Source organism: Charadrius vociferus, unplaced genomic scaffold, assembly GCF_000708025.1.
Source record: "Charadrius vociferus isolate BGI_N301 unplaced genomic scaffold, ASM70802v2 scaffold326, whole genome shotgun sequence".
In the NCBI taxonomy this organism is placed as follows: Eukaryota; Metazoa; Chordata; class Aves; order Charadriiformes; family Charadriidae; genus Charadrius; species Charadrius vociferus.
The window spans coordinates 2,702,046-2,713,400 of record NW_009649062.1 but is presented as its reverse complement, the minus strand read 5'-3'; the positions used below and the strand labels follow the sequence as shown (position 1 = coordinate 2,713,400).

Here is an 11,355-nt window from a genome sequence, read left to right as displayed (position 1 = left end):
ATAAGAGAGGTAGAAGAAGCATTAAAGAGGTTAGATGTAGAAGTAGATGGCTGTGGTTCCTCATAGCAAGACTGAGTAGCTGACAGTGATGAGGTAATTTGGGTCTCATCATTACTTCTTCCTGTACTTGAGGTATCTTTGGTCGCATGGCATTGGTTTTCTACATTAACTTCTACAGTTGGAAGGGGGGAAAGGAAAGAAAAAGATCCGTGTGACAGTCACCATATCATGGCTTCAAAATTCCAAGGAATCAAACCCTCTCAAGGGGGTTACATTAGTGATTGGAGCTTAGCTCCTCTTCATGGATCTTGAACTACTTCCTTACCTACTGGTTCTTGAGTTGCATCGTGTTTTGTGTTTAAGGATTCATAAAGATAAGCAACATCTGAAAGAGATTAAGAAATATTGGTTAGAATCTTTAAACAAAAATTCACTAACCTCAATCTCACATAAACAGCTTCTATTCACAAGCGGCTGCTTCCCCAAAGTATCTGACCACGGAAGAGGCAAATGACGGGTCACCTCTATAGTACAATGTTAATACTCCTACTTAGGAGGCAATTAGGAACAGCACAGCAAGATCTTTTCTTCTAAGGAAACCAGGCAGAGCAGCTTTTGTGTGACGTTTAACTTGTGCCAGCCATGGAACCAGAGGCTTAATCATTTCTTAAACCGAAAATCTGCTCTGTGTCAGAACAAACTGTATTTTTACTGATATTTCAATGAAAGTTCTTCAAAGAAGCTTATTATTTCTGAGTTCACTTCTCAACTTTTTCGATCAATTTTATTTCATTCCTTTGTGAGATACATGAACTTTCAAAAATACAGGTTAAGACATGCCATAAGTTTCACCCAGAAACTAATTTAGTGCCCATTAATAAAACCAACTGGATAATATCCCTTTCGTCTCCATCCTACTTCAACCTAATACAGTTCCAAAGATTCCCCTAACTTGCTAGTTTGGTTGTTTTTTTTTTTCCATCTCCAGCCCCCTAGAAGCAAATAATAAGACTCTCTTAGTTTGTAGCAACCCTTTTTCCGATCAAAAGTTAAGAGTATTGTCTCCTTCAGAACTACTCCAGAATGTCCAAATAGGCATGCCAAATCTAAATTCTCTCTCTGTCTTTGAAGATGGAGAAGCTGAAAAAGCAAAACTGGAGGCTTGGTAATGCATAAACTTGTTAACCCAAACAGAAATAAGTGGTTCAGTTCTTTACAAAGTACCTGGAAAATTCACATAAGTGAGTTCTTCCAAGTAGCATCAACTGCAATAGTGCCATCTTAGAAGGGATTTGTGAGATAAACAAGCCATACAGACAAATAGTGCTTATCACTGCCTCTTGTAACATTTACATCAGACAGCATAAATTGTTCTGATCTATCTGTATATAAATTAACAGCAACTTCATAAAGGAAGTATTTCAGTAGTCAGTATGTGTAAATCTAGAATTTGTTAGATTAACAGTTCATATGTCTATTACTGTATGAAAATTGTAAATACAGTCTTGCGTTTTACATTAAATACTATGCTGTAAATGTGTGTACACCCTCCTATCTCCCAGTACAGAAGGACCCCCATTATTTATTTATTTATTTTTAAACTTAATTATGCTACTTCAGCCACATCATCCTGAAAAGAATTATAGGCATGTGAGGCCTGATTATTCTTTAAGGCCACACAAATATTTTTCTAGGTTTACTAATTCTACTTTCACTCTAGGGCTTTCCCCACCTCCCCTCCATTTTGCCTCTTCCCCTTTAAAAAACCACACACACACACACACACACACCAAAAAACCAAGACAACACAAACGAAAAAGCTTTTGCAGACTTTCATTCTGGTGCCAAAAATTGCTTCAATGTGATATATAAAGTATCACTAACTACCCCAGCAATTTGACTTCTAAAAGACACATCAGGCATGGGATCAGGACCTCATTAGTTACCTTTCCATGCATTAGTTCTTCCAAAACTACTTCTAGGCACATTTCAATTTCCGACAGTTGCTCAGACTCTGTAAGAACTGGCACATCCATGATGTCTTCTACAGAGACTTGTTTTTAAACGTTAACAAATTATTTGTCTTAAAATTGGGTAATTCTGTTTTAATTGTACTGATACTTCTTTTCTCTCATGACTCAAAAAATGACTAAGTATGCCATTTAAAAAAATATCATTTACTTACTGTTCTCTGGCTCATTTTTTCTGTAAACAACATAGATCACATCCCCAGTCTGTAAAGGGTATGTCTGCTTCTTCACCACTTTCAGTTTATTAATTACTGTTCCATTAGTACTGTAAAGAGAAAGAAAAGATAACAGCATAAATGTTTTCATAATTACATAGGAGCAGGAAGGGAAACCACAAGATACTTTCAATGAAGAAAAAATAAAATTTAAGCCAGGATCAAAAAACACCAAACATTCAGAAACAAATAAAAAATATGTCCCAAAGAAGTGCAGGGCTACTAGAGCTTCAAAGCTCATTTGCAGCTACTAAGGGATGGCAGCTGACAGATCTAACAAAAGATCCCTGACATTTGCCAATGTCTCAAACGAATTAGATAATTGTTTCTGTACAATAATCTCCACTCTAAATATAAAACAGGAAAGGGCAATGGGAGTTACATTTTAAAAGCTCTAGGTTATGTTTTACAATTAACACTAGGAATCTCCTAAGACATTTTGCGATGAAGGAACTTTTCCCATAGTTGGGGATGTTATATAGCATTAATTTTTCTCCTCTCTTGCTTCAAATATTAAAAAAAAAATAAAATTCTAAGGTTAGACTGTCTGCAACTGAAAAGCGAGAAGTTAGTAAGGTGAGAAAACAGTTATACGTAATTAAAAGATGACTTGGAATGTATTATTTTGATATTGGTAAAAACTCCAAGATTTATGGAAGAAATTAAATTGAGGGAGAGGAAGAGGAAAATGCAGAGCATTGATGATTAACGGAGGTATCTCTGCTTCTTCACTATGGGTGATGTTTTATACACAGGCTATTAAAGTTTTATAACCGAGTCAAGTTATTCAAGCATTGAATAATTTCAGCTCTGTTGCAATAAGCCTCTTTCAGAGCTGCAGCATTCTAGAATTTCAGACTTCTGCCATTCAAATTCTCAGCAATTAGTGCCAAATATAAAAGAACAGAAAATCTACTTCTTTCCCTCAGCAAAGCAAGCTGCTGCACGAAATAACAGCAAGCCTCTGCTGCCACCTCCTGGAGGTCACCACTTGTGCCCAGGACACAACATAGCCTTCCTCAAACAGACCAGTTTCTCTGGTTATTTAGAAAGAAGCACATTCCCTTCTCATTATTTTCCTTTTAAAAATAAACCTGAAAAAAAACCTCTTGCCACTTAGTAAAATGAACAGAGAAAGAAAACTAGACCTTCCTACTGTTGCCCTGCTTGGACACAGAGTCAAAAGCATTAAAAAGTCAAAAGGAAAAGAAAGCCCTTTTGAACCACTACAGCAAGTCTTGTTCAAGGTACCAGTTCTTGCTCTGTCCTCTGCACCTACTTTCACTATCTACATGGTTGAATCAACTAATCCAACATAAATAACAAGATAAAGAAAAATAAAAATGCTACTCTAAACATCAAGAAACAAACAAAAATCTTGGGGTCACATGGATATTTGCTCCATGAAAGCATATTCAGGCTTCTCCTATAAGCAAGCAAACCATTTTAAGCTTGCCTTTTACACCTCAGGCATACAGATATTGACTAGCCTGAAAGACATGAGCACCAAAGAACCAGCAGAACAGAGCCATCACTAAAAGCATGTATTCTTGGAAAAAGAAAAAAAATAAAAATCACTACACATCTAGTAACCACTCGTGCTTGATCTCACAAGGCGAGCTGCAGAAATAGCTTCTCAAGACCCTAATTGTCAAACTGACTACAAATAGCCATATCTTTTCAGTTCTGCACAGTTCTACAGACTTCAATGAGAGCTGACTAACAAATTACTTGGCATCCACGGACCCAAAATGAAGTAGGAATAAACTGATACCACTTAACACAGAAAAACATAAGCTTTTCTTTAAATATGTTAGCAAACTCAAGTAGTTGCATTTGTACCTCAGCCAATAATCAAAGGGGGAAAAAAATATCCAGGTCCCTCAGATAATTGTATTAGTCTTTCATTTCCAGTTTCAGGATTCAGAATGAGGCATTTAACAGATATGGTGACATATCGGATTAATGTAGTGGGCATTTTTTAACCAAACACACAAGATAAACTATGATATTTGTACATTCCTCTGATGTTTCAAATTAAAGTAAGTTCCCATAAAATAAGTAGAAAGCACAACGAGAATCCCAAATATGAAGGCCATTCATTAAGACTTAATATTGAATTGATACCAACTGGCTGTATAATTTTTGAGGTGGTGAAGAAAAACGGTGCTCTTGGATATAAATTGTCTGCACTGTGAAACAATGTCACAAAAGGTCCCAATGTCACTTTTCTAAAAAGTGGAAGAAAAAAAGTCAGGCCTTGACTCAATTCCAATGGGGTTGATGACTCTACAGTTTGATTAATGAACTATACATTACCTGTACTTCCCAATCCCAACTGTTGCGCAGAATTCATGTGAACAGCTACATTTCACTCAGAACAAGCTTACTTTTGAAGTAAGTGAATTATCTGTGTGTTATAAACTACTTTGGTATCCTTCCGAGAAAAATGCCAGTCTGTTAGTTCTCAGTAATTACTAGCGTCCATCCAGGAAAACAATGTAATTTACAGTAAAGCTTCTGGGTTAATAGTTTTAATAGTTATCTGCTATTTAAATGTATATTATCCTGAACTGTAAACTGGAATGAGTCTTGAATCCTATTAAGTTAGAGAATCTCTTCTGTCCTGTGTCAGACTCCATTCTTTTAATGTTCACAGAAATAGTTTTGACTGGTAGGGTGAGGAGAATTTAGTAGCAGAAAGAACACCAGTGTCAGCTGAAGATCAGCCCCCGATTTACCCACAGAAAGGGGACATCTGCTTGCCTGTCACGAGTGTCAGCCTTGTGCAAATAGCTTCCTGCTCTGTAACGTCACTTACTGCTTAGAATCCTTAAAAAAAAGTCTAGAAGACAACAAGAGGAGGTTTAAAAAAAAAAAAAACAAACCACCTTAGTTACCTTTAAAATTTCTTTTTCAAAATGGAGAATCTTATAATTGCTTTTACTTAGGACAAGTCAACTACTGCCTCCACTGTGTCAGGTCAGCTCGTATTATTTGTTTTCTTTCAAGCAGTATAAAGCAACTTGTGCATGGTTTGGAAAAATCAAGCAGAAACACACCCGAAAAAAGGGCAAGTCTGTGAATATTTTATTGTACTATTTGCTAACTCTTGGGTTTTGTTATTTCCAAACTTCTATTTACTCAATGATTTTGAGTTCTCTACACATTTTCTTTCACCTGCAAATTTATGGTAATTCTTTCCAAAATAGACCCAAGAACTCATTATGCTACCATGGAGATAAAAACTAAGTGTTGGCTGTTTGATGATACTCTCTGGTTTAGCTACAATACAGAAACAAGCCCACTCAGTTCTACTGTCCCACACTAGCTGCCTCCTTCAATGCATTCCTCTTCACCAGAAAAATCTGAGCTTGACCACAGCAATGTTTCCAAACTATTTTCCACTTCAGAGAAGAAAACGCTGATGTTGCAGTATTTTTCTATGACTCTGGGAATCTGTATTGCCAACTCAAACATTCAAAAATCTTCTTCTCTCAGTCTGCTTGATTTTTTGGAGCTCATCTGATACTCGGCATAAACCTTGGAAGACCCAGAAGAATAGTCTTCTGCAAGTAGTCAGATCAACCTGTTTAGTCTCTTGATTCAGCAAATAGCAGCCACACTTCATACCAACTCACACGCAAGCAGAACACATAAAGGATCTTATTCTTTTTTGTTAGATACATAGAAGTGTAACATGCATAAGCAGCTAGTTGGTAGTACTCCATAGGTTCAGCCTTTCTATTACAATACCATCGTAACAAGCCCCACCTTTCCATGCATATATCATATAGAAAATTAACTTTAATTTGGCGTTGCTAGTTTTCAGCTGGCTGCACCTTCTGCCTCAGGGGGAAGGGGGTGTGTGCATGTGTAGGGGGAAAAAAAAAAAAAAAAAAGGACGAATGTTTCTGCATCATTTACAATTGCTTTAGCTTGTATTACCATGATATTGGTCTAAACTAATTCTACCAGCTACATGCAACTGAAACTAGGGATGGTTTCTTAAGCTTACATTTAGAGCTACACTCTGAGACTGCCATGATGGGCAAACATGGCCTCGTCTGTCGTTTGAAACGTCTTGAAATTTGGGATAACATTGGAGAATGAAAATTACAACCCATTTCCTAGACATCCTAACTAGGCCTGATATTTTTCCCAAAAATTTCGTATTCCATCCTACAGCTTCTGGGAGTATAAACCTTCTAACGATCTACACAGGGACTTACCCTGTTTATTTTATTTACCTACAACCTAGAAGTGAAGAGGAAATACACCCTCATCAAGCTTGTGGATGACATCAAAGCAGGGGCAGAGCTGGGCTGCCATTCAGAGGCACTTAAGCAAGCTAGAGGAATGGGCTCATGACATTCAGTGAGGACAAACACTAAGTCCTGCACCTGGGATGGAATAACCACCTGCAATAGTACAGGCTAGAGACCAACCAGCAAGGGTTCTTGGCGGATCTTATGAATAAGCATAAGATCATACACCTTGGACTTATGCCTAGGCATAAGTCAGCAGCATGCCCTGGCAGCGATGAAGGCCTACAGCACACTTGGCTGTATGAACAGGGGTGTAGTCAGAAACTCAAGCAAAGTGATTATTATTCCCCTTTACTTGGAACTCATTACTCCACATCTAAAATATTACATTTGAGGTCACCTAGTACAAGGTTGGTCTTGATAAACTTGAGCGAGTCCAGTGGAGAGCCACTGACACGGTCACAGGGCTAGGAGGCAAAGGGGCTTGTTTTGCCTGGGAGAAGTAGTACCTATGAGGAAGTTACCAAGACAGAGGAGACAGGTTCTTTACTGAGGTGACCGTTGTGGTTTGGGCCAGGACAGTGACAAAGGTCATAAATTGAAACAAGGAAGATTCAAACAGGCTGCAAGGGAAAAAAAAAAAAAACCAAAACCAACCAAACAAACAAAAAACCAAACGACTACGAGGATAATTAAGGTCTGGCATAAGGGCCTGAGAGGCTACAGAAAACCTGTCCTTGGAGGATTTCAAGACCTGACTAGAGAAAGCCTGAACAACCTAGTCCAAACCCAGTGGTGGCCCATCTTTGACAGAGTTTGAACTAAGTGACCTCCTGAGGTCTCTTCCAACCTGTATAATTCTATACATATGGTTTTACTCGAGGAAATAAAGAGGAATGCATAACCCATGTAAATTTCTGGAGGAAAGTTCCTCACCCTGAAAAAAAACTCCTTTTAATAGCAACATAGCTACTAATTGATCAAGAGGCAGAAAAGGAGCAGAAGTGCAAGAATTCTGCTAAAAGAAAAACGTCAACTAAAGCTCATGCATTCTGCCAGTGCCCCCCCCCAATGTACATGCCATTCAATTAGACAGTTCAAAGGTTTTTCGGAATATTCTTAGAGGGATTTTTGCCAAAAGCTTAGCACGTATTTGATACTAACCCTAAGCTACCAGAACAATATATTTAATTGCATTCTTGGATGTTGGAACAGGGATTCAGCATGATACCCTTCATAACCTCAAATGTGAAATTTCCTCTTTATGTAAGTACATCAATATATTTTGAAGTGTCGTCTTCGTCTTTGGGTAAAATGCCTTCCAGACATGAAAAACGGGGGGAACTGGCAGAAAAATATTATTTCTTTACTGACTGTAAGAACCTGGCAGAAAAAGAACATGGTTTACAGAAGCATTTTAAAATGTCACAGAGTTCTTGAAATGTAATAAACCAGAAGCTTTCTGCCATCAGACAAAAAAAAAATGCTGTGAAAAATGAAGCAGATGAAAATTTGAAGAGGGTTACAATCTCCTCCTAAGAAACACCGTTCCATTCAAATTCCTATCTCAATTTTCATAAAGGAGACTAGAAAACAAACTAAAATCCATTGGAAACCACCCACAACCCCTGCAGTGCTATTTGTACTCCCACAGTAGCCTTAGAACTCTACAGGAAATAGCCTCACCAGTATAGTAAGTGAAGAAGTATGTAATTAACTTTATATACTAAAAGTACTTGCATTAAATTAGCTTAGCTTTTTAAGAGTAGTTCCAGTGAAGTATGTGCTTAAATCTTTCTACATTAAGGGCCTAGTTCTCACACCCCTAACTTAACACAGAAACACCCAGAAGAAAAAGTAATCATTCTGGTTAAACAAAAGAAAACAAAACTGAAATATCAAAAGTAGAAATCTAGCAAACGTCTTTTATGATCACATTAATTGAATAGGCTCCAATCTCCATCTGACATGCCCACCACAAGTGCTAGACTACTATGGTACCTACGGTATATAGACTACTGATACTTTGATTCCAGAAAGAGGTATAACGAATAAAGATTTTTACTCCACATTTATTTTATGCTTTGAGATCATCACGGCAGGTATTTTCTTCCCTACAAAAGTGCCTGAAAGGAGCCACACTCATGCTTTGAGCTTTTAAGAATGCTGGCATCACTTTCTTCACAAGTCTAAAGAAATATGCTACAGAACTATTACATCAACAGTATTTTTCATCCAGTAGACTATGATTCCTTTGTAGAGAAAAAAATATTTAGAAAGAGTCACCCCCTAACACTAAATGTAAAAGAAGGGAAAAAAAAAAAGAAACAAAAAAGAGAAGGATTTACTATCGATGCCTTGAGCAATACACAAGATTTTACTCCACAGACTAAAAAGAAGATAAGAGTAGAAGTTGACAGAAGAACAAACCTTGTATCTTCCAATGACACTTGACCAGATTCTTCATCTACTACTATTTTACAGTGATCTCCAGACACCAACTTGTTGCCAGGGAAAGATAAGTCACAACCTTAAAAAGAAAGCAGATTTTCCAGTGTGCTTAAAAATACACATTACACAGACAGATCAGCATTCTACATGGCTATAAATGCACAACAAACTGACTCATGTACATCTGCAATAGTTCAAAACTTCTACTGGCACATAGGCAGCAACACAGTCTAGTATGTGAAACATAAATACAAGCAGTGAGATAGCTCCACGTGCTGATATAAGCTTATTTCAACCATTTCAAGACATTTCCCTGACAGGTGGAAATCAAATCACAATTACTCTGTTCTAGAGTGATACAGAGATAAATTCACACATATTTGAAGTGTTCAATCTAAATTCTAGAGTCACACATCACAGAGCACCCAGCTCTTTCTCCACATCATTCTAACACTGTTTCACTGGATTTAACTTCTGCTTTATCCCAGTATATTGGGGGGAAGTAGTAGGAAATAACAGCTGACAAATAAGAGAGTATCACTATTCTATGTTAAAGTCTTTTTCTTTTATTTCTTTTTAAACAGGAAAATTTTTCTCACCTCTGTTGACAGCACTGTTATGTTAATAAAGCTGAAGGAAGACTAAAAATCCAGGACTAAGATCTAGGTATATGCAGGAGAAGTGTAATGACAACGCTGACACGCAGAAACCTTCCTATCTACAACTCCAGGGCTCTGAGAATATCTGGTATTTTTACCTCATTTTAACTTTGAATGTTCAAGGCAATGCTCAAGGTTCTCTGTATAAGACACTAATCTTTCTCACAAATGACTCAAAGTACTTACTCACACAAAAGTTATAATTAACAAACATGATTCACTTCCACCTATTCACACTGTAGGTCCACTGTATCTCAGCCTGCAAGAATAATGTATCCAGAAGGGTAGTAACAGCCACTACATATGCCGGTGACAGTTTATCCCTAGTCTACTGCAAATAGTCAAGGAGCAATCAACACCTACAAAGTTAACTACTGCAACACAATTTGTGACACTAGGAAGCCCACTGACAGCGAGTAGACTACATTTTATTCAGGAGCATGCCAACATTTCCATTCTATTCTACGGAGCTGGACTTTCATACGGGAGCAGGAAGGTCAAAATGCCCTAAACAAGCATTTCTACTGCTCCTGAAGATTTTCTAAGTAATATGTATGACCCAAAGATTAGTATTCTTGTAACCACTTATTTTAGCAATCCATTAGCAAACAATTATGGAAGCAACAGAACATGCAAAAAATCATATTTTTCTGCAAGATAACCCTCAATAGGACCTCAATCTGAAGAATTTACCTACAGCTTAGATAATGATAATCCATCTAAATGTATATTACCAAATGTAAAAAGGCAAAACATTTTTCCTGTAATACATAATCTGAATTTCTCATAGAGCTATAGCATCTGGTGTTTGTTCGAGACTATTTACAGAATGTGACTGGTCAGTCCAATAGCTTGAACTGATGAACAGGAAACTGAAAATTAGTGCTGTGAGGGCAAAGTAAAAAAAAATTAAAACACTGTGATGATAGTTTTAAATACAGTAAGCATTAAATCCTTTAAAATAAAGGCAAGTAATAATAGCCCTAGACTCTGAGAATAGAGCTTTCAAATCCACTCTCAGAGAAACTTTCAGTGCTTGTTAGCAATCTTTATATGGCCAGAAGAATTAAGGGCTTTTATGTGGGCGTTCTCTTTTCTGTGAAGCACAAGCATTTTGCATTACAGTTCCAACTTATTTTAACCACAGAAACAAAATGAGAACATAAACAGGACTGACACACAGCAACCCTTCTGAATCAACAATCGTGTTTGTACAAACTGTCACAGACAACCTAAAAGACATATTCGCTTTTAAATATGCGCAAGTTGGTAAAAAAGAAAAGGTCAGTGTAAAACTTCCTCTCCACACAGAGCCAAGATGTAAATTAGGCGCAAAGGACCACCTGGCAAGCACCTCCAACAGTTGGAAACAACAAACCCAACTAGTTTCAGTCCATCTTCCAATGTTTTAAAGGCCAGTAGAGAGTATCAGTAATGTCCCCTGACCACCACCCTACACCAGCGCAGCGTGTCCCTGTCCCACCTTTCTTCCGACCAATTGTCCATTCTCTTTTCAGCAGCAAGACGTGCGGCTCTGCCTCATCAGCACCCAGCCGGATCAGCTTCCCCCAGGGCTGCTGCTGCTGCTGGCTCTGCTCGCCTCCTTCCGAGTGCTCCATTTGGATTCACATCTGACAAAAACAAACAAAGCGAACCCAAACCCCACCATCACACAGAACCCAGGCAGGGGGAAGGGGGAGGAGAGGGCTCGGTCGGCGCCGGCAGCCCCCCC

General features: G+C 37.9%; 1 protein-coding gene across 1 annotated transcript in view; it reads right to left on the bottom strand.

Annotated features, from left to right (window-relative positions):
* Positions 1 to 11,242, bottom strand: part of CHFR (checkpoint with forkhead and ring finger domains, E3 ubiquitin protein ligase) — a 22,206-nt gene extending 10,964 nt beyond the window's left edge. Inside the window, exons 1-5 of the mRNA XM_009888140.1 lie at positions 11,107 to 11,242; positions 8,944 to 9,043; positions 2,186 to 2,295; positions 326 to 385; positions 6 to 172 (exon numbers count right to left, since the gene is read on the bottom strand). Of these exons, the coding sequence (XP_009886442.1) occupies positions 6 to 172; positions 326 to 385; positions 2,186 to 2,295; positions 8,944 to 9,043; positions 11,107 to 11,242 (573 nt within the window). The remainder of the gene's footprint in view (positions 1 to 5; positions 173 to 325; positions 386 to 2,185; positions 2,296 to 8,943; positions 9,044 to 11,106) is intronic.
* Positions 11,243 to 11,355: the final 113 nt, after the last annotated feature.